The sequence below is a fragment of the Typha angustifolia genome, chromosome 11, assembly GCF_048772165.1.
Source record: "Typha angustifolia cultivar Huaian chromosome 11, ASM4877216v1, whole genome shotgun sequence".
Classification (NCBI taxonomy): domain Eukaryota; kingdom Viridiplantae; phylum Streptophyta; class Magnoliopsida; order Poales; family Typhaceae; genus Typha; species Typha angustifolia.
In genome coordinates this window covers 4454953-4476325 of record NC_133249.1, presented here as the reverse complement: position 1 = coordinate 4476325, position 21373 = coordinate 4454953, and the positions used below count along the sequence as shown (strand labels likewise).

The following is a 21373-nucleotide window of genomic DNA, read 5'->3' as shown; positions in this document are numbered from 1 at the left end:
TAGAGATGGTTGGCTCTTTGTTTAGCACATATTAGTCTTCCGGCTAATGAACGATAAAATAATAATAATAATAATAATAATAATAATAATAATAATAAATACTACCGTTAACCCCCGCTGTATCCCTTCAAATCTACAACCACACCGAGAGCCATCCCCTCCTTTCCCCAAAATCTCCCTCGGGCGATCCGATCACTCTCCCTTTCCCTCACCGCCAATGCGGACGCTCTCCTCTTCTCGATCACTCCTCGGAACCCTCTCATCCGTGGCGGTGAGACTCTCCGGCCATCATCGCGCGGAGAACCCGATCCTCCTCTGGACCCATCTCTCTCCTTTTATCCCCTCCTCCTCCTTCCCTTCATCGTCGCAGCCGGCGAAAGGATGCGCCTCCGTTTCCTCCGCCTCCGCCGCGTCGTCGGTGAAGTCAGCGGAGGCGAGGCGGCTGATGCGGATGGTCGTCGAGGCGCTAAAGCGGCGGCTTGGGCCTGAGGCTGGGGAAATTGTTGGGTACGCAGAGCTACTGGACGCGTGTGAGGAGATGGGTTTGGTGACGACGAGGGAGGAGGCGGTGGCGTTCGCGCGTGCCCTGGACGAGGCCGGCGTGGTGCTACTCTTTCGTGACAAGGTCTATCTCCACCCGGAGAAGGTAATCCGAGTTGACCGCATTCTCTTTGGTTTAGTGTTTTCCTCCAATTTTAGTTCGATGAAGAGATCTGAGATCTGTTTTGCTTAATTTAGGTCGTTTTTTCAGCAGCTAGCATAAAAAATTGATTTTTATTCGCGTTAATTGTAATTTATCCCATGTGGTTTGACTCCCATATTCGCTTTACCCCTGAAGTCTGCACTTTTTTCCTTACCCTGAAGTCTGAACTATAGTGCAACAATTACTTTTCTTTCGTAACCGACCTGAAAGTTGGAGGATTGAATTAACTTTCTAAAGCATCTTAAATAATACTAATCAAATTTTAGATCACAAAGATATAATAATATCGTACATTAGTTCAATATATTTGTCGTTTGAAATCTAATCAATATTATTTTAGATGCGTCTAAAAGCTTTTCCAATTCTCTAAATTTTGTCTAATAATAATCTTCAAATTTGACTTTAAGGTTGTCCAAATATGATAAAAAAGTAACTATCATATTTTAATCTAAATCACATGAGGTTAAGTGCTTAAATTGAACATAATAGTTTCGTTCAATTGAGCTAAATTACAAGAGAAGTAAAGCATAATTTCTCCTTTTATTTTGATGAAGTGTTACTCTATCGAAAATCTTATTTTGAAATATTTAGATGAGGTGTCTAGCATTTGAAAGAGAGTTCAGATTGGAATTGGCTTCTGTTTACATGTCATTTGATGGAGTTACTCAATTATTTAATTAAGGAATTAAAGAAGAAATGGAAGATATTGGTGATAAGATAAGATTGGTTGGTGTGGGGGTGCATGATGTTTGAATTGTTTGAGTTTGTCCTCGTCCCTGACTCCTCCAGGTTTGAGATCGGTATAAGCAAACTAATCATGTCAGTTGTGACTGGCTATTGTAGGAGTTCTGAGGAATTTATTGGAGGACAGTTGGCATAAAAATAATGCTCCAGATTGGTGGGTGGGGGGGTGTGTGTTGGGGGTGGGGGGAAGGAGGGGATGCTTGAAGGAGGTGGTAAGTATCAGGATTGTTGAGATAGCACTATAGCAGATTCTTTGTCACTTGCTATCAAGTTGAATTCATCTTTCCATATATAAGGACTGGAGATTGGCAGCTTGTGCAATTTGTTGCCTTCTTGTGTGAAGAGATCTGCATGTGGATTTGGACTTTCGTTCCTCTGTTTATTGTGATTTTTCCTTTTTATTTTGTTCACTTATTTTTTCTTACTTTCTTTATTATAGATCCTTCTGCATATACTTCATCCCCTTCATGTTGAGTTGGTGAAGTTTAGTTTTCTTATTCATATACACTTGGATGCATGCAGAAAAAGGAAAATTTTCTGTCCATTAATCTCTTGTTTTATTATTGATATAGACTTCTAGACTGAGGAAATATCCATTGTTTGGTACCAGTTTTCTTCATAGTCCAGTGGCTATACCAGGTCTTATTAAATAAAAATTTATAGATAACTACTCTACTAAAAGCCTGTTCATGCTAGCAAGGCTGAAGCTTTATGCATGTTGCATCACATGTTCAGCATTCCAGTTTGATATGAATTACAGAACTTTAATTTGAAAGGAGTATAATAATATAATAAAACAGTACTATTATTTTTCTCACTAAGTACCTTGGAAATATCATTGATGGTTTTTGGGATGATATGTTTTCTTGAACACACTACCACTGAAGATGTAAATTCTTACAATACTTGGTTCACTGGTCCAGTGTCACACAGCAGTGAGATTTCAATTGTATTTCTGGTTTATCGCAGTTGACATTTTACTTCCTGCTCCTGCTAGTATTTTAAAATTTCTGCATGGGAAAATAGTGAGCATTCGTATATTTTAGGAGCTTCTTACTGTCTCGGTCTGAGTTTGAAAGTTCAGAAGATATAAGCTTATCGTTTTATTTGTGAAAACTCTTGTTTAGGTTGTGGATATGTTGAGAAAAGCTATAACCCTTCCCCTTGCACTGACACCTGAAAATGATCCTAGGAGAGAAGAGTTGAAGCAGCTGCAGAGGAAGAAGGAAGAGATCGATAAGCTTGCGCACAAGCATGTTCGACATATTCTATGGTCAGGATTAGGGTTCTTTATCGTTCAGGTTGGTCTCTTCTTTAGGCTTACTTTCTGGGAGTTCTCATGGGATGTAATGGAGCCAGTGGCCTTTTTCACCACGACAACCGGCCTGCTTGTTGGATATGCCTACTTCCTCATTACTTCAAGAGATCCCACTTATAAGGACTTCATGGATAGGCTCTTCTTTTCCAGACAGAGGAAACTGTTCCAGAAGCACAATTTTAGCATGGAGAGGTATATGGAATTGCAGAAACATTGCAGAATTCCTTTGGATAAGAAGATATGACATAGCATCTCCCAGGAATTGATGCTCTTCATCATTATTTTTTTCACCCAAGATAAGTGGTAATCTCCTTTAATACCGATACCACCCAGGTCTTTTCATCTTCTTCTGGGTGTACTCGCTTAAGTTGCACGTCGATGAGTCAGTGAAGTTCCTGACATGCGCTTCATTAAATTCAACTTCATGTATGTATAATGATACTCACATTGTGATGTTGTTCTTTTGAGCTATGGAAAGTTGAAGCTTGCATTGGCTAAATTTGCAATTGTGCAAGATGTGTCGACTATTATCTATTGATGCAGTATTACCTTATTCTGATGCTGGCTGGATAGTAGCAAATGATCTGATTTTTTTTTAGGTGATTTTCTGTTTGGTTACATCATCTGAATCTTCTATAGAGATGAATTCGACTATGACCACAAGATCAAACAGAATTCAACTAATGGTGTCAAATTAGCACAATATTTAAGGGAATAGCAGAAAATTAGGAGGAAGACACAAGTCTCAGTTGCTGATTGAGAACTTGTTCTTTAAACTTCCTTCACTTGTGAAATAAAATTTTAAAAAAATATTCTGGTATAAACCTCTTTATACTAAGTAGAGAGCTATTTAACTCAATAATAGTACAATAATACCTACTCTCTCTCCTCTTCCCTCAAAAATTTCTAAAACTCTTTTGTCTTTGAAAAAATATTACTTTAATCAACTATAATTTAACCGCTCTCTTTTTCATCTCTTCTCCCCGTCTTCATCTATCCATTATAAAACAGCATTTTAATTATATATCAAATTATTATTTCAATTTTCTATCACATCAAATATAATTACTATATATTACTAGTTTACAAAAAAAAAAAGCTAATAATAGAATAAACTCTCCTATACTAGTGTAAAGAAATTAGCATAGGTATACAAGCATTGTACTTATTCTACAAGTGAACCTGGGCAATGCACAGGATGACAAATGCCATTGTAATTATCCCAACTATTTGCTATAGTGGTGAGAGAATAAGTTCATAGCCGTTGTTCAGAGGATAAATAAAAGAATTATAGTTCTTCACTAGATAATTACAAACGTATTCTGTGATATTGGATGGTTAACTTTCATCAGATATCTGACCAAGAAAGAATCAGATCCCAGCTTAAAACTGGTGATCCGCAACGCCTTTCACCACAAGATAAACCCCCCCCCCCTCTTTAGTTGCAGAAGCAATAGCCAGTGCCCGATGAAGGTAACTTACACTTGCCAATTTCATGCTTAATTTTCTTTAAATCCATTGCTGCTTCTAACTCTGCAAGATTATTATAAAATTTATTAGCATTAAATTGAAGAAAGAATTCAGAGTTTAACCAGAAGAGATAGACGTACTTTTGCAATAAAGTCTGACTAAGCAGCAGCATCAACTTCTACATCTGAAGGTCCCGAGTCCACTGGCATATCATCTAATGCTTCTACCTTTTTATGGTTGTCCTCAACTGCACATAAAACACAATTCAACCAACCATTTCATTTTAAGGAAGAGACAACAAATCCCATTATATATTGTCCCAACATATTCAAATAGATTTCTCATATATAAGTTTTGAAGTTCTAACGGATTTGGGAACCAAAACAGTTTGGTTTTGATAGCTACCAAACTAAAACTGATATCAGCAACTGGAAACTTAGTTTCATCAAAACAAATCTAAAGGGATTGTTCTTCAGCTTTGGCTGAAGCTAACTCATGCGGCCAATTTTTCTTCTTTGTGTCATAATGCTAATATTTTCACTCCTAATCTATTAAAGTTCCAACTTGCAATTTCTCCATCTTAAATCCAAAATCACCCGAGTTTTAGGAAATAATTGTTATATTTCAGTTCAAAATTTTTTAAGTAGATCACATGGAAACCATAATCAAGACCATTTTGTGATGCTTCATGGATGATGCAAACGGAAGCAGAAAGGCATAATAAGTTTTAACAAGTTTAGCCATTTATGTCCTTAGTAGGCTCAAAATGAGATTGTGGTGCCTGAATGCAGACACTTACCCCCCAGAAATTGGGGTTAATACCTTACTATAACAAAACTAAACAGGGAGTGAAATCTGTAAGGCTAGGAGGCAGGTAGTATTTTTTACCTTCTCAATTGCAATCAGGCCATGCACCCCAAGAGCGACCCTTTTAGAAAAACCAAGGAAATTCATCCATCTTTTGATTTAAAGACATGTATCCATCACTTCATAGAGTTAAATCAAGTTTGATCCTGTCATGGTATTTCATTTGATACAATCCTTCTTTCCTTTAGCAAAACTGACATTTATATTAAAATAACATGATATGCGATGCATGTAATCATTTGATTGTATATCTCTTCAACTTTCTCGTTGCAATTGGCAATGGAATCTTTCAGATTCTGTCATACATTAAAATAAAATAAAAAAAATAAAAATTTCATACTTGCTGTCCAACAAATAAAGATACTACATCATACCTGTTTTCACATCAGACCTTTTCCCCTTTTGAACTTTCCGAGATTTTTTTGCACATTCTTCAGGTGATTTATCAAATAAATGGCTATATTTCCCCAGTAATTTGTTTTTTTCTTCTGATAAGCCAAGCAATTCATATGCATCTGCTACTTTCCGCACAATTGATTTTGTTGGAGGTTTACGATCATATGATTCAAGTCCCTTGAAGAGCTACACTAGTGACAAAAATAGCATCAATATAACTGATACAAGAAAAATTTTATCCAACTCTAGAATGAAAGATTAATTGACTCTACTGACCTTACAAACTTAACTGTAAGATATATCTCTAAAATCAATGTTATGAAACAATTTTATCTACAATTCTACAAGAGAGATTTATACCTTTACAAGCCTGTCTAGCATATTATTTCGATAATAAATTGATAGCATAAGATCACAGAAACGCCAAGGTACTGAATGCAAGTCGTGACTGATCTTCTTCACCCAGACATTGTGAGCTTCCTCTGCCCTGTGGTCTTTTTCTAATGCACGTATTAACTGCTCATATGTTCCCATTGTGGTTCCTTGCCCTTTGCTTAACATCCATTTTACCACCTAAAAAGATCATCCATGAACTATGGGAAGTGAACAATAACATTGCCATAACAACAAACACACAAGTCATTCACATCACCAAAAAGAAGATGTTGAAACTAGCTATACCTGGACAACTCTATGCCATTGTTCTTCCTTTTCAAGAACTATAAGCGCTTGCTTCAGTGAAGCCAATGGAAATTTCTGCTCCCATGCGACCCAGGCATCAAGAGTACCATAAACAGCCTCTTTGGAATCTTTGAGGTCAAGGAGCTGCCAATAAAGATCCTTAGCTATTAAAACAAAGTCATTGCACAACCATCGGTAAGTATGGTGATGAAAAATCCAACTAATTAAAGATACAAATCCTTAACAAAATCTTATGAAAATTGTTAGCTAAGGTGATTCATAGACAAATTTCATTTGTTTTCTGCGGGGCTGAGCACAGGCCTTTTCTTTTTTGAAGAAAAAACAAAGGAAATTTTGCTTTTTTTAGAAGCTAACCAAAACAAAACAAAGAACTCCTCATAATGATCACATCGAGAGGAATATATATTCAGAAGCTGTTCAATCTAAATTATTACATACTGTTTTAGCACAAAAGCATATTCTTCTCTATATATCCCCAAAAGGTGTAGGGAAAAAAACGTTAGAACCCCAAGAAGGAATACCGTATTAATAAGAAACTTTCTTTTATCCGCTGATGAGATATTCTTCCCAACTTGTCTGTGTAGTGGTTGTCTATCACTTCTTTCAATCTGACCAATCACTTCATCTTCTCGCTGTGAACAGGAATTTACACATCAGCTCAATTTCAGCAAAGAAAAATGCAATCGCTAACTATATGAGGAACCAGTTGTCCATCCCAGTTTCAATAGTAAGGAGATACATAGAGATGAAGATAAAATGCAAAATAGTAATATGAGCTACAGGTCTTTATGAGAAGAAAAGAAAGAACTGGTCCATAAGTAACTACAGCTTCTTTTAGAACTAAGAGACCTTGAGCAAAAAAAAAACTCACATACACCCACACACCAATACACATATACACATCCACAAGAAGAAGGAAAGGAGAAGAAAGAAAATAGTTTTCACAAGTCTCAGAGAACAAATCTAGAACCATCTCAGGGAACAATATATACTAGCAGTCTAGCCCTATACTCCTTATTGGATAGGCTTCTCCTAATTACATGACATGATAAAACTCACGCTAACAATGCACATGTATGTCTTAACCATCACAATAGTGAAGCCATGGGGAAATGAAACAAGATACAAGTCTACAGATTATGGAATTAAACTTCTTCTGCCAGTACCTTTGGTTGGAACCTAGCTTTTTGTCCATTTAGCATATGTCCTTGTTCTTTCATGATGTTATGCGAAGCAGAGTATCTACCCTGAAAACCTGAAGTGCTGGTGACATAGTTGCTGCAACAACATCCTGCTCCAAGCTACAAGAATTGGCAAATTTAAAAACTACTCAAATATAGGCTATAAATGACCATCTAAAACATCAAAGGATGCACCTCCATCCTCGTAATCCAATCCCTGTAAACAAAAGAAAAGGAAATGAGAAGTGTAGGGTAAAATATACCATCATAAAGCTGCTCACATAGGTTGCAAGAATTTTTTTTTGAAGAACAAAACATGACTAGGAAATTATATAACTTGCTTCATTGTAATACATGTTTATAAGACTTGATAGCTTGACTCATAAATGCTAGCATCTTAAGAGTCTTTCACGTAGTGTCGACGCAGGGTGAATAAACAATATAAAGCAACCAGATCAAACATGAGTGCAACATATTATACCTTGTAAAAGAATTGGTGTATTATAGCTTCTCAGTCTATTATAGCTTGTCTTCTTTGACATAACTCTGTTGTACCGTCTTAATTCTCAAGATGAGAGATAATAGATGAATACAAGCATTGACAACTACAAGATGTCAGGACTTGAAAATATTACAGTTTTCTTCACTCAAGATTCTTAAGGCCGATTTTTTTTTTCGGTGATTTAATGGATGATTAGCACTAGGTAAAAAAAAATAAAGGTATTAAATTTATAAGGTATCAAAAACCTTGTCTTTTAATGACTGAGGAAACAAATAGTCAACCAATATAAGATGTCATTTCGCAATCGTTTTACTTTAACCAGCCAAAAAGAATCACAATAGAAGACACCGATTACTACATTGAAACACCGCAGTAGATAATCTATTGAGATGTAATGATCCATCCTATCCGAGATCAGAAAGGCGAAAGCTTTACGGAAAAGCTACAGAAAGAATCCTTAAACTACCAGGTAGCACAATTCAAGAAGAAGGAAGGGAGTGGGGTGGAGTTACCAGGAAATTTCCAAGGCATTTGCCCTAGTTATCGGGTGAAGAGAGCCAAGGGATCTCCGCAAGGGAGATGCAATCCACTGCATCGTTCCTTACCTACCTCTCTCTTCCTCCTCCTCCTCCTCCTCCTCCTCGTTGTTATGATTGGTAGAAGTAGCAGTAGCAGTAGCAGTAGCAGCAGCAGCAGTAGACAGGGAGAAAGAAGGGTTTTGAGGTTCGGAGAGGGGTTTAGGATGGAAAGTGAGCGGATCCTCCTCCAGTATGCGGTCACCCGCATAATTCTAATTCTGCGGTACTCTTTCTGAGCCTTAGAAATCAAATTAACAACCAAACCGACGAAACGAGCTGCTATCCTAACTCTTTAATCCGTTTGACTTTGCAAGCTAAATCAAACTCAGTACGACCAAGATTAAACTAATAAACTTTTGAAATCAAAGATTTATGTTTGATTACAGGTGAGTTTCGACTCGTTTCTTTGTTTATAAGTAATAATATAAAGGTAACTTTAGTTCATAAAAGTTAAAATATAGTTAGTTAATTATTTTTTGAGATAATTTCACAATCACCTTTTTTTCCCTATAACGACCCTTTGAATTTTTTTAAGTACACAATGACTTTATAAATTCCTTTTATTATGGGGTCTTTATGTAAAAAAAATTATTTCTTATTTTGAGAGAGAGAAAGAGATTTGACCAAGGGCGTGAGAAAGATGGAGGACAAGGTCAAAAGGCATTACGTTGGGTTCTGATAGACACCGATGGCAACACACACTCATGAGCCTGCTTCTCCAATTCAACAATTCTGGGAGACAAAAGCTTCAAAGTCTATGCTCTGTTACATCGCATCACTCATTCTGCTATGCTATATATCTTATGTCTCAAATTTCAAAATTAAATGGAGCTAATTAAGGTGAATATAGATGATATAAACCAGGACCTTTTTTTTCTAACGTAAATGTCGCTGAAATTATTTCTCCTCCTAGGTACAGTATAGTCATGACCCAGAAACCTGGCAGTATTATCGAGCAAGTCTTCAAGAAGAAAGTCATATTTCATGTAGAACGAATTGGACGGTCATAGTAAACTGGAGGAGTCCCAGATTCATCAGCCAGTCAACACTTCAATTTTTTTTTTGGTCCAATGACGTTGCTTCCTAGCTAAAGAATAAAAATGACACAATAAATGTGACTGGTGGACGTATTATTCCATCCACAGACAATTTGGATAATGGAGGGGGGGTACAGTATGTTTCAAGCCACCGGAGAGAGATAGAGGAAGACTCCCAAGTCTTCGTTTGGATGTTTCCCTTTGATTATGTTTTGACCATGTGATCCATGTCCTCCCTACTTTTCCCATCATTCTTGGTCCTTCCCAAAGGCTAATTTGGTCGGCCGTAGTGGGCCAAAAAGTGGAGATTTCTCGCAGATTTATTTGCCAATGGCATTTGGAATATGTTGCAGTGTCTTCAGTCCTCTCATCCACACTGCAACTTGATGAGCTCTTACAACAGGATATAAATATCCCCCTCGGCTGCTCTTCTCAGCATAGCAACCGAGCATTCTCCCTCTAAATCCCCTCCCTCTCTCCTTCTCTGTAGAAGCTTTTCAAGTTTGCAACTAATGCAGCACCAGTACAGCAGCAGCAGCAGCAGCAGCAGTAACTACAACATGGGGAAGGAAAAGAAGCCGGCATTGAAGAGAGGGCAGCTTAAAGTTCAGATCATAAGAACTTTGCTTGCCCCAATCATTCAGAGTGGCAGAAAGGAAGGAGAACGGTCCCGGCGAGAGGTCTGATATATGCACTGGAGGGAGTACAAGTTCAGATAGAAAAACTATCTATTACTTTAGAGTTTTGAGTGCACTTGGAGTAAAGCAAATGGTAGAAATGTAGTACTTTTGAGTTTCTATTATAGTGAGTTTCTAAATACAGAACTAAGTTTTTTGCTTCTCCAGACTCTGGATACTTTTCTTTCTTCTTTCTTTCATTTTTAACTCTTTCGATGGCAATGCTGCTACTTCGAATCATTATCATATCTATTTCACACTAATTCATGATTGCAAGTATCACATGCACAACAATAATTGCTAATGATACTACGGGTCGGACTTGGGACCCAAATAATTAACATTAATCGAGTTAGATCAAGCTTGAGCCTTTCCAAGATAATTAGGCTCAGAATTAGACCCGGCCCAGCTGTGGTTTGCACAGGGGCCTCTTAATTGAAAAACTCAGTGGGCCATAAAGTCCAATGGGCTCAGCCTAACCCTTTCTAGACCTTTTACCGAGTAGACTGATTAATTAGGATTTCTCACAGGAATTTATGAGAAACTTAATATCAAACTTGTAAGATATTAAGAAAAAAAAAACGATTAAGTTATTATTAGGTGTCTCTGGAACGATCCAGTGATGATTTTTAGTTGCAATGATGTAAAAATTATAATGGGAAAAAAGGGCAAAGCCTCAGAAGTAATCGATAGATCGAATAAATCAAAAGAGTTATATAAATTAGATTAAGAGCATTTCTTTACATGCAATTACAATCCCCTTTTATTTCTTACTAACTCTCGCCCTCCTCTTCATTCTCTCTCACTGCTCGCATGTACCTTCTCCTTCCTATCCTTGGCATTACGTACGTACATACGCATGGCTATCTAGCTCCATGCATGATTAGACATACGACGGCGGCAGCGGGAGCCCGACGACCGCGCCGCACCGGAGAGCGTTGTCCGGGATGTTGTACTCGTCCCTCAGGGACCTCGCCGGTGACAAGACGCTGATGTAGAGCTGTTGCCCGAGGTAGCGCCTCTCCCAGATCTCCGACCGGAGGTTCCACATCCCGGCGTTATCGAACGTCAGCATGATCGCCGTCCACGACTTTGGGTATACCTGGATCGTGTGCCGGCTCACTGCATCGAGAAGGTTGTATGTCTTCCGGCTCTCCGTCGTCCACCTCCCTGGCCCCATTCTGCATGCATGCATTTGTTAAATAACCAGTTGACCTAACATATAAAAACTTTAAAGGTCAAATAATACACATTTATATGCTAAATTTGAATGCTGATGGAAGTAAAAGATAGGTGATTTTGATAAATTTCCTTTGAAATTTATATCTAGTGCTTGCATACCCGACGGGGAAGAAGGAGTAGCCATCCAAATGATAGGATTGGATGCTCTTGTCCGGATTCTCGAAGACGATCTCGATAAACGTGCGAAACTCCGCGGTGATGACATTGGGCGTCAGAATGGCGGCGGCGGCGCCCTCCTCGACGGCAGGCACGTCGCCCATGCGGTTGTACTCGAACACACGGTTAGCGATGTTGAAGTACTCGGCGAGCTTGAACGGGGTGTCGCCGTTGACGTGAGAGATGCCGTTGAGAGCGTAGCGGAGCTTGCCGTTGACGCGGGTGCGGCAGTTGAGGAGCTTGATGGTGCGGGTGATGTTGATGCTGCCGTAGTGGTAAGAACCCTGCGGGTTCGGGCGAGCGGCGCTGGCCGTGAGGTTCCAACGGAAGGTTCGCCATTGGTTGAGAGACCATCCCCAGCCGACAGGCCCCTCAGGGAGCTTCGGGGATGGCCGGGAGTTTGATCCAGCATAGCGGATGACGCCAGTGGCCGTCATAACCTGTGTTAAAATATAGAAGATAAAACTATTATTGCCAAACAGCTTAAATTTTAAACATTAGATAGCAATAGCCGATGAGTTAACAACCTGCTTCATGAACCGGGTGGACGCGACGATATAGTAGTCCTTCGGGGCCTGGTCGGCGGTGACGAGGACGGAGTAGCACTGTCCGACGTGGACGTCCAGCGAGTCGTAGATGTTCTGCACGGTGTGGGAGCCGTCCATCTCAACCAGCTTCATGGTATGCCCCTGGATCCTGAAGTTGAGGGACGTCCTCAACCCGACGTTGCACACGCGGTACCGGTACGTCTTGCCGGCCTCCACGGTGAAGAGCGGCTCGTCGTCCTTGCCGGACTTTCCGTTAATGAGGACTCCGGCGGGGCGGACGATGCTGCGGCCGGAGCCGAGGAGGCGGGCGAGGACCTTATGGTTCTTGGTGTACCAGTCGCCGATGAGGACGGTGTAGTCGTCGGCGGGTGGGTCGAAGGGGACGGGGATAAGCAAGCGGCTATTGATCCGGAGGCCACCGAAGGCGCCGGCGGCCTTGTGCATGGCGAGGGAGGGGAAGTAGAAGAAGCTACCGATCTGGTCCTTCACCTGGAAGTGGTAGGTGAAGTTTTCCCCCGGCGGGATCGGGCAATTGGTCCCCTCCATCCCGTCCTCCCATGAGTTCTTCCTCTGCTGGATCCCGTTCCTGTACGTGGACACGCTCCAGAGATTAGTTGAAGGATATCTAATACTCTCCACGGTTCAAAAGTAAAGCAGGTCCGTACCATGAGAGGAGGAAGGGTTCGTCGAGGAAGTTGTAGACATTGACGACGATGTTATTGTTAGTCGTGGAGTTGATGTTGGGGCCCGGAAACTGTCCGTTGATAAGGATTCCTTGCTGAGGGACGCCGAGAGGCGCAATCGTACCATAAGTGACATTCCAAGTGAAGTAGATGTACGGGTCCTCGCCATGGACGCCCGACAAGCTCAACAGGACCAAAATCGCTACGCTGGCACGCAACATCTCTCTCTTCCTATCTTCTACAATTCTAACTATCTCTTCTTCCTCGCTACAAGAAGGGCCTGCCCACAAAATTGTATCTATATAAAAACTCGTATGCATGTATGTGTTATATATAAATATACCTTGTCTTTTAGCATGGGAAGATCCCCTCTAGTAGTGATTTTTTTGGAGGGCGAGAGAGATAAGAGACCAGGAGGATAATAAATGGAGGAGCTTCGGTCTGCGTGGGAGTGGTGCAGGGGGGTCTCTTTGTATAGAAGGGTGAGATAGCTCTGAGGTACAACTACAGAAGGTTAGGTTTCAACCAAAAATAGTAGCTCAAAGCTCTCTCTCTCTCTCTCTTTATCTCTCAGACTCTTTGCTCCAAACATTGCGCCCTTCCTCACAAATTAGAAGTTGGGATACATTGTAGGGGACGATGATACTTTAGATGATAACTATTCTTGTCTCTCTTTCTCTTATTTGTGGATAGTTAAAATTTGACCAATTCCTACGTGTTAGTCTTGCATTATAGAAGACATAGCAGATTCCATAGTTATTAGGTGCACATACGAATACATCTTATCAACTTTAAATTAGAATAGTATTTTTTTTTTTTTTGGAGAATAAATTTCTAGTAAATTCAATTACAGCAAGTGATCGTGACTTATTAGTCTTTAAAATAATAATATATATATTTTTTGTGTTCTTCTTACTAATACTCACTAATTTGTCATGTATTATATTTCTAGCTCAGCATCACTTATTAAATAACCAGGTAGTGCTATGTTGAGATAAATAATTAACATGAACTAACCAGCATACTCATGGTCAACGCCGGCATCTTGTGATGAGAAAATGCTAAGATCCTAATTAATTGGATTGTGTTCAAATTTTTCAGACAAGAATGTAGCTTTCCAGTGGTAGGTGGACAAGAAGACTATTCTTCCAGCTGAGAAGTGTATATTTCCAACTTCGTACCACAAAGTCCAACACCCACCAACACCATCTATCTGCAGAACTTAATTTCCTCCTCCCTGTGTTTCATTCCCAACTACATTTAAAATGTTTGGCAACTAATTATATATTAGATAAAAGAGGTATATGAGTATTTATTCATTTAAGTTAGTTGTTGACTATATAATAATATAATATATGACAGTGTTTTTTGAGATTATATGATACTAATTTTAATCTTTTAATACGAAATTGTGTACAAATATTTACTACATCTGACCTAACCCACCTTCCCCCAACCCCAAGTGGACATAATGACGCCATTGGGTTGGGGTTGGTGTGGGATAGCGATGGAGAAGCTCAACAACATACCCTTCGAATTAACACCTCCTCACATAATCTAATTCATTTTTTCTTGTATCTAATTAAATTTATTTTTAGAAAAAAAATTAAGACTAAAAAATTGAGATTAAGTAATTAAATTCGGGGCTTAGTCTCAAAATATTAAAATATTCTCCGCGGTTGTTGAACAGAGGTGCCAGTATATACTAGCCCATATCTCACCAAACTAGAGCGCACTCCCACTTCCTCTCTTGTGTTCCTCGCACCTCCGTCGCCAGTAGAGAGAGAGATGAAGGTTATAGAGAAGATCCATGCGGTGGTGGAAGGAGAAGGGAGGACGGTGTTCTCCTTCGAGTACTTCCCGCCGAAAACAGAGGAAGGGGTGGAGAATCTCTTCGAGCGCATGGATCGGATGGTGTCTCACAACCCATCCTTCTGCGACATCACATGGGGAGCTGGTGGATCCACGGCGGACCTCACCCTCGACATCGCCAATCGGATGCAGAACATGGTAAGATCTAGATCTGGAGTTGGTCGCTCGCCATTGCTCGATCTGGTGTTGGTTTGATCGGATTTGCATTGGGCTGTTCGGGAAATGGTGGATTTGACGGGTTTTACCACTTGGGTTTTTGTTTTAATGCCTTTGACTGGATGCTTTTCGTACTTAATGGGTGTGATAGGTTGAGAGATTCACAAAATGGTCGAGAGATAGTTTATTCTTTTTCGAATTAGCTCGATCTGAGCTCGGTGTGGTGGGTTGCGATTTGGTATTAGAGAAATAGTAGAAAAGTGGTATTTCGATGGATTTTGCCACTTGAGTATTTGCTTTTAATCCTTTAGATTCAAAATTTTTGCCGTCAGTGGGTTGTAGGACTTTGGTCGGTTAAATATCCAGATTTGATCTTTTCATTGTTGGTTTTCCGGATCTGACTCTTTATATGTCAAATATTGCCACAGGCGCTTGTATACTTATGTTTCCCCGTCTTTGATTGGAACATTTTACGTTCAAGTATTACTTTTACTTAAGCTGGTAGGAGGATAGAGGAATTAATGAAGTTGTATGATTTGTTTTGTTCTGCCAAAGCTAGTTAGTAATGATATGGCTTCTTTTCCACTAGCTGCGGTTGGAGTGTAGAGAATTAACGAATAAATAGTAGATTGATTATCTATGCGACTTGGCACTTGCAAGGGAATGGCGCACTTTCGACAACTTAATAATGATAGTATTTTCCTTAGTAGAAAATTTATCCTCCTACTCATAAATTGAGATTGTGCTGTTATAAATTAACTTCCTCATAACTCTTGCCATAAACACAATTGCTGGCTTTTCACATTTTGGAACTTGATTATGCTCTTGTAGGTCTGCGTGGAAACAATGATGCACTTGACTTGCACAAACATGCCAGTGGAGAAGATCGACCATGCTTTGGATACCATCAAGGCCAATGGAATCCAAAATGTTCTGGCACTTAGAGGAGATCCTCCTCATGGTCAGGATAAGTTTGTTCAAGTAGCTGGTGGATTTGCTTGTGCCCTTGATCTGGTAACTCTCTTTTACACAATTCGAATCATTGTCACCTTTTCAGATTGAAGGTTATTGTGAAATGCAGTTAGTGCACATTGCATCTAATTCCACTTCTAAAATTTAGTTCCTGGTGCTTATGTGAATTTGGGTGATCCTGATGGTCAGAATTTACTTAAATTAAATTGGATGTTGAGCAATTTCTTGACACCTAGAAACTCTTTGGTATGTAATCATGACTACTGAAATTAACTTACAGGTACAGCATATTCGAGCTAAGTATGGTGACTACTTTGGCATAACTGTTGCTGGTTATCCAGGTCAGTTCAAATTGACCAATTACATTAGTACATTTCTGCTTAAACTTAACTATCAGATATCTCATTTCCTAAAGAATTTTGCTTATTATCAGAGGCGCACCCTGACATGATACAAAGTGATGGAGGTGCTACATTGGAAGCTTACAGCAACGATCTTGCTTATTTGAAGAGAAAGGTGCAAAATGCTGCTTTTTTTTCATTTCTTTTCTGCAGTTCTAATAAATCATTCCGTGCATTTACTTGACAACTGATTGTACTGTTCAAATACAAGATATGCTTTCATCAAAACAGTTATATTCGGAAGACATGTCAGAGCTTATTAAAATATACTGAGCTTCTAATATATAAGATATTTTTAATTAGTTATTGCCAGATAAGTCATTATCATCCAACAGAAACTGTTTGGTTTAGTGGAAACTTCAAACCTGGCTAAAGCTTTTATCTCTTCTCTTAAACCCCCTTGAAATGATGCATTTAGAATCTTTCTACATGCTAGTATATACAAAGAAGTGCCCCAGTCCTTGAGGATCATTGTTTAACATGTTTCGTGTGCTTGAGCTGTTGATTGTTGTTATCAATTTTTTTTTTTTTTTTTTGGGTTTCGTTGCTGTGGTTGTTATCATTATTCATTCTGCTCTTATCATAAATCTTTACTCTCTCATCTGCCTCTATTAAACAGGTTGATGCTGGTGCTGACCTCATTATCACTCAGCTCTTCTATGACACTGACAACTTTCTGAAGTTTGTGAATGACTGTCGTCAGATTGGGATAACCTGCCCAATTGTTCCTGGCATAATGCCAATTAATAACTACAAAGGTTTCTTGCGAATGACTGGATTCTGCAAAACTAAGGTGAGGCTCTTTTATTGTAAGAATCATACTGTTCACCTAGATTCTGCCTGGTTAACAAGCCATATATTTGGAAAAGTATCTTGTTGCCTTTGAACCAAGCACACAATGTTGAGATTTCCTTTTAGCCTTCTATCATTGTCATCTAATGCATGATATACAAGACCTATTAATGGTATCCTGTGGCTATAGTGGTTTGGTCACACATGTTTACATGTTACTTTTCTGTGGATGCAAAAAATTTTGCTTGAAATTCATAATAATCTGTTCACTGTCTTGCAGATACCATCTGAAATTACTGCTGCACTGGAGCCTATCAAAGACAATGAAGAGGCTGTTAGGGCATATGGAATCCACCTTGGTACTGAAATGTGCAAGAAAATTTTAGCTACTGGGATAAAAACACTGCATCTTTACACACTAAACATGGAGAAATCTGCATTAGCCATATTACTGGTAATACTTCAAGTTCTATTTTTAGTTTTTGCTTTCTACTATCTCTAATACTAAATAAATTGTTCTTCCAGAATCTTGGACTGATTGAGGAGTCTAAGATTTCAAGGTCATTACCATGGAGGCCTTCAACAAATGTTTTTCGTGTTAAAGAAGATGTTCGGCCCATCTTCTGGTATGCTTTGCTTTTCACTGTTTCTTAAAAGTTGCAAATGGAAGCCCCTCACTGTACTCGAGTGTTGGTAGATACTATTCCTGATATTATCTGGACAACTTACAGGGCTAATCGTCCAAAGAGCTACATTTCAAGGACTACTGGTTGGGACCAGTACCCACGTGGGCGGTGGGGTGATTCTTGTAATCCATCATATGGAGCACTTACTGACTACCAGGTAATTACTAATTAGAAGTCATTCTTGAAGCTACTTTGGGGTTATTACTTATTAGCATCTCAGCATTGGAGTAATTAGGCACAATTGTCTGGTAGCTACCTCGGTGCATCTTTACCTTTGATGGTTCAGAGTGAATAATTAGAAAGAATTCATTAACCAGCTGACCTGGCTGGCATTGATTAGTTCGAGCCAAATAAGAGAGAGGCCAAGAAGCCTAGTCCTCTCACGACAAACATTCTGCATTTCTGCTATCTCGAGCACAGAGAATTCAAGGATATGTATCTACTTGGTAGTCACTTATTTCTTTTCTTTGGATCCCTAGATGGACGGACTTTAAGTTTAGCCGTCCACTAATTAGAAGAGGACACCAGGAAAAGGAATATTAAGTGAATAACACTATCTACACTACAATTAACATCCAGCAATCCCTCATCCAATGGACCATGTAGTGGCTAGACATACTATATCAGGATAACAGTTGACCAGGTAAAAGAATTTATTTTGTCCAAAAATATAAAAAAAAGCAGAAGAAAAGAGTGTGGACTTCCCTTCTGTTTTTGAGTGAAAAGGTGATCTAATCACCCTGTTTCATGTATGAAACACGAAATCGACCTCCAAAACATTCAAAGATATAACCACATGCCCTACAGAAAATTCCAGTACTTATACAGCTCTGATGCTCCGTACAAGCTAAACAACGAACTAACCAGTCTTTACAGCCAAAAAAACCTTGCCTAAAAAGATAACATGACATAACCCTGACTAATAAATTCACCAACTCTTCTTACTGCTACTTATTATCTCAGTGTTTGTATTTGTGTCTGTAAGCCTTCTATTGCAGGATTGAACAACAGACCGGCCCTTAGCACTTAGCAGGGTACTATACCACCGTTCTAAAACCTCCTATCTATAAATGTATAACTATTAAAAGAACTTTCCTGCCATAAAGTTCACTTTTATGGTCATCTCCTTTAAAGTATCATCAAAATCAAGGCTATACTGGTCACACTCTTCATTATAACTCTGGTATTGAACTTTATATCCCCTGGTATTCGATAATCACGATGCTTGAACATGTCAGTCTCAAAATAGATTTCAATTTGCATGTATTTACCTTCATTTTGGAACTTTTTTTATTTGTTCAACCAAACTGCATGTTCCTATTTGCGTTTTAAAAATCTTATAATTCTTGTGTTCCTTCTTAGAATTAGACTCTGATAATAACAACCTGGGAAATGATATGTACCACGAGAAAAAGCTTGTTCCAGCTGATTCTCTCATTTGTAATTGAAGTTCTCATTATTTCTTTAGTTAATCTTAGGTGCCATAACTGTTAATTTTGTACTAATTTTAATTTACTGAGAAATCTCAAAATATGTACCAGCATAACATGCTTCCCTTTTGCTACTGTTTGGCATTTCTGTAAATTGTATAATTGAGAAATATTTACCTCTCTGGCAGTTCATGCGTCCACGTTCACGCGGCAAGAAGCTTCAAGAGGAATGGGTGGTCCCAATAAAATCTCTAGATGATATCAATGAGGTATCTGTCTAAGTTATATGATGCGATAGACTTCTGTTTGGATATATTATTATGGGTTATACATCTTTTGTTTCTGTAAGAGAGAGACCCACTTTCAATCATAACAGTAAGATCTTACTCTTTTCTGGGATACATTTGGACAGAGGTTTATGAATTACTGCCTTGGAAAACTTAAAAGTAGCCCGTGGTCTGAGCTAGATGGTCTTCAGCCAGAGACAAAGATAATCGATGAACATTTGGGGCAGATTAATTTAAAGGGCTTTCTTACTATCAATAGCCAACCTGCTGTAAATGGAGAAAAATCTGAGTCTCCTACTGTTGGTGAGTGATTCCATGTATTTAAGGAGTTCAAATGGCAGTTTCAGTGTAGTAGTTTTTGATGCATCTTTGAGCTGGGCCTCCTTGGCTCTTGCTGGTTTCGCCTCTGAAGAGAGCCTTAATTTCCAGTGATTATGGTTTGTTAAAACTGGTATATGCCTATTTGAACACTTAGTATATAACTCTGCGGCCTCAGGTCACTGCAAGAGAATTTGTTGCATCAAAGTCCAATTTCATGTGAACATGGAGTACTAAAATCAGTCATGATGCTCATGAGAAGTCAACTTATCTTCTAGTATAGTAATTCTAAAGTATGACAGTTCCCAAATCTTCTTCACTTTTGGTCCTCAGCCACACATTTTGCCTTCTAACCAGAAATTGATTATATCAACTGGCTTAATTTGCTTATAATGCTGTCGATTTTCTTATGCTTGATATGACATGTGCATGCAAGTGGATATGCCCTCTCTTTCAGTTTTTCTTATTTTTCCAATTGTGCGCATGACCTCTAGACTCTTTTTCAATTTTTGTGTGTGTGTGTGTTTTTTTTGCAGGATGGGGTGGACCAGGGGGTTATGTTTATCAGAAGGCCTATCTTGAATTCTTCTGCTCAAAAGACAAGTTGAATTCATTAGTCGAGAAGTGCAAAGCGTTGCCATATCTCACATATATTGCCGTGAACAAAGAAGGAGAATGTGTCTCTAATATTGCCTCAAATGCAGTCAATGCTGTGACCTGGGGTGTTTTCCCTGGCAAGGAGATTATCCAACCTACTGTAGTTGATCCTGCAAGCTTCATGGTTTGGAAGGATGAGGCTTTTGAGATCTGGACAAGGGGATGGGGATGCTTGTTTCCTGAGGCTGACCCATCTAGGGAAATACTAGAACAGGTATGTTGATGAAATGAATCACAGCAGAAAATATTATATATGTTTATATATATACATATAAGTATATAGTATATATGCATATATGCTAGGTTCGGGACTTAATTTTGTTTTGATACCATTGGATCAGGATCAACTTTGCTTGAAATTAAACTAAGCTTTATTCTTTAAAACTACATTTTTTTTCCTTTTCACTTTCTCATTTCTCATATCTATTACTAGAACTATATATTCTACTTGAAAATGCGAGAAGTAATATACAGTTATTCTATCATTATATTAGTTTATTAATTTTCTTTTGATTTCAAGAACCTTTCCCATGACTGGCAACTACTTTAATATCTGATTATCCGTGTCAAATTCATCTGGTGATAATTGATAAACGAGTCCAATTAACTGTTCCCCTTTTCAGGTCCAGAGAAGCTACTTCTTGGTTAGCCTTGTCGACAATGATTATATTCATGGAGATCTATTTGCTGCATTTAAGGAGATCTAAAATGATTCTCCATCTCAAGGTCCTCCAGCCTTCTCCAACTATAGTCTTTTAACAACATATCGAAAGGCAGTGTGATTCCCAGGTGTCTGTCAGACTATTTGATTGTTTCTGGAGGATGAGTTTGATTCCACAGACATATATGTTATTGATTCAAGTTCTCTAATTCTTATCAATAAAATGAATTACTCATTGAGTTCTTCTATACCATGTCTGGAATTTTTCTCCTTTCTCTTGATATGTATGGAGTTAAGAATTGTTCTTCGCTATGTCTTATGTGAGATGTTTATTAAC

At 38.8% G+C, this 21373-nt stretch overlaps 4 protein-coding genes across 5 annotated transcripts; 2 read left to right on the top strand and 2 right to left on the bottom strand.

Moving 5' to 3' along the window:
- Positions 1–134: 134 nt before the first annotated feature.
- Positions 135–3274, top strand: LOC140770234 (calcium uniporter protein 5, mitochondrial-like). Its single transcript, XM_073111309.1, has 2 exons — positions 135–646; positions 2575–3274. The coding sequence occupies exons 1-2, from the start codon at positions 218–220 to the stop codon at positions 3007–3009; spliced, it is 864 nt and encodes a 287-aa protein (XP_072967410.1). The 5' UTR covers positions 135–217; the 3' UTR covers positions 3010–3274.
- Positions 3275–3964: 690 nt separating this feature from the next.
- On the bottom strand, positions 3965–8617 carry LOC140770366 (pentatricopeptide repeat-containing protein At4g21190). Of its 2 annotated transcripts, none has more exons than XM_073111532.1 (9): positions 8396–8617; positions 7577–7598; positions 7367–7501; positions 6722–6832; positions 6180–6323; positions 5859–6071; positions 5477–5684; positions 4376–4482; positions 3965–4298 (listed from the first exon to the last, which is right to left on the bottom strand). In XM_073111532.1, exons 1-8 carry the CDS (start codon positions 8476–8478, stop codon positions 4394–4396), a joined length of 1005 nt encoding a protein of 334 aa, XP_072967633.1. In that variant the 5' UTR covers positions 8479–8617; the 3' UTR covers positions 3965–4298; positions 4376–4393. The 2 variants fall into 2 exon arrangements, with proteins under 2 accessions (XP_072967633.1, XP_072967634.1); XM_073111533.1 differs by having other exon boundaries at positions 7367–7491; positions 8396–8527.
- Positions 8618–11057: 2440 nt separating this feature from the next.
- LOC140769826 (L-ascorbate oxidase homolog) lies at positions 11058–13025 on the bottom strand. The gene is made up of 4 exons (XM_073110701.1): positions 12787–13025; positions 12101–12707; positions 11517–12013; positions 11058–11356 (listed from the first exon to the last, which is right to left on the bottom strand). The coding sequence occupies exons 1-4, from the start codon at positions 13023–13025 to the stop codon at positions 11059–11061; spliced, it is 1641 nt and encodes a 546-aa protein (XP_072966802.1). The 3' UTR covers position 11058.
- A 1486-nt stretch (positions 13026–14511) lies between these two features.
- Positions 14512–21284, top strand: LOC140770585 (probable methylenetetrahydrofolate reductase (NADH)). The gene is made up of 12 exons (XM_073111838.1): positions 14512–14814; positions 15664–15846; positions 16085–16145; positions 16238–16320; positions 16825–16998; positions 17278–17451; positions 17523–17623; positions 17729–17840; positions 19302–19382; positions 19526–19703; positions 20255–20589; positions 20999–21284. Exons 1-12 carry the CDS (start codon positions 14593–14595, stop codon positions 21080–21082), a joined length of 1788 nt encoding a protein of 595 aa, XP_072967939.1. The 5' UTR covers positions 14512–14592; the 3' UTR covers positions 21083–21284.
- The last annotated feature ends 89 nt before the right edge of the window (positions 21285–21373 follow it).

What these genes read in the sequence shown, in the direction of transcription:
- LOC140770234 (XM_073111309.1), top strand. Translation starts at nt 218, where the DNA reads ATGCGGACGCTCTCCTCTTCTCGATCACTCCTCGGAACCCTCTCATCC. An exon ending in TCTATCTCCACCCGGAGAAG is followed by an intron (nt 647 to 2,574) that starts GTAATCCGAGTT and finishes ACTCTTGTTTAG; the next exon opens with GTTGTGGATATGTTGAGAAA.
- LOC140770366 (XM_073111532.1), bottom strand. Translation starts at nt 8,478, where the DNA reads ATGCAGTGGATTGCATCTCCCTTGCGGAGATCCCTTGGCTCTCTTCAC. An exon ending in ATTGGATTACGAGGATGGAG is followed by an intron (nt 7,502 to 7,576) that starts GTGCATCCTTTG and finishes CAATTCTTGTAG; the next exon opens with CTTGGAGCAGGATGTTGTTG. An exon ending in AAGGTCTGATGTGAAAACAG is followed by an intron (nt 4,483 to 5,476) that starts GTATGATGTAGT and finishes TTTTATGTGCAG; the next exon opens with TTGAGGACAACCATAAAAAG.
- LOC140769826 (XM_073110701.1), bottom strand. Translation starts at nt 13,025, where the DNA reads ATGTTGCGTGCCAGCGTAGCGATTTTGGTCCTGTTGAGCTTGTCGGGC. An exon ending in GAACCCTTCCTCCTCTCATG is followed by an intron (nt 12,708 to 12,786) that starts GTACGGACCTGC and finishes GTCCACGTACAG; the next exon opens with GAACGGGATCCAGCAGAGGA. An exon ending in CCACCCGGTTCATGAAGCAG is followed by an intron (nt 12,014 to 12,100) that starts GTTGTTAACTCA and finishes ATTTTAACACAG; the next exon opens with GTTATGACGGCCACTGGCGT.
- LOC140770585 (XM_073111838.1), top strand. Translation starts at nt 14,593, where the DNA reads ATGAAGGTTATAGAGAAGATCCATGCGGTGGTGGAAGGAGAAGGGAGG. An exon ending in TTGCTTATTTGAAGAGAAAG is followed by an intron (nt 16,321 to 16,824) that starts GTGCAAAATGCT and finishes TCTATTAAACAG; the next exon opens with GTTGATGCTGGTGCTGACCT. An exon ending in GATGTTCGGCCCATCTTCTG is followed by an intron (nt 17,624 to 17,728) that starts GTATGCTTTGCT and finishes GACAACTTACAG; the next exon opens with GGCTAATCGTCCAAAGAGCT.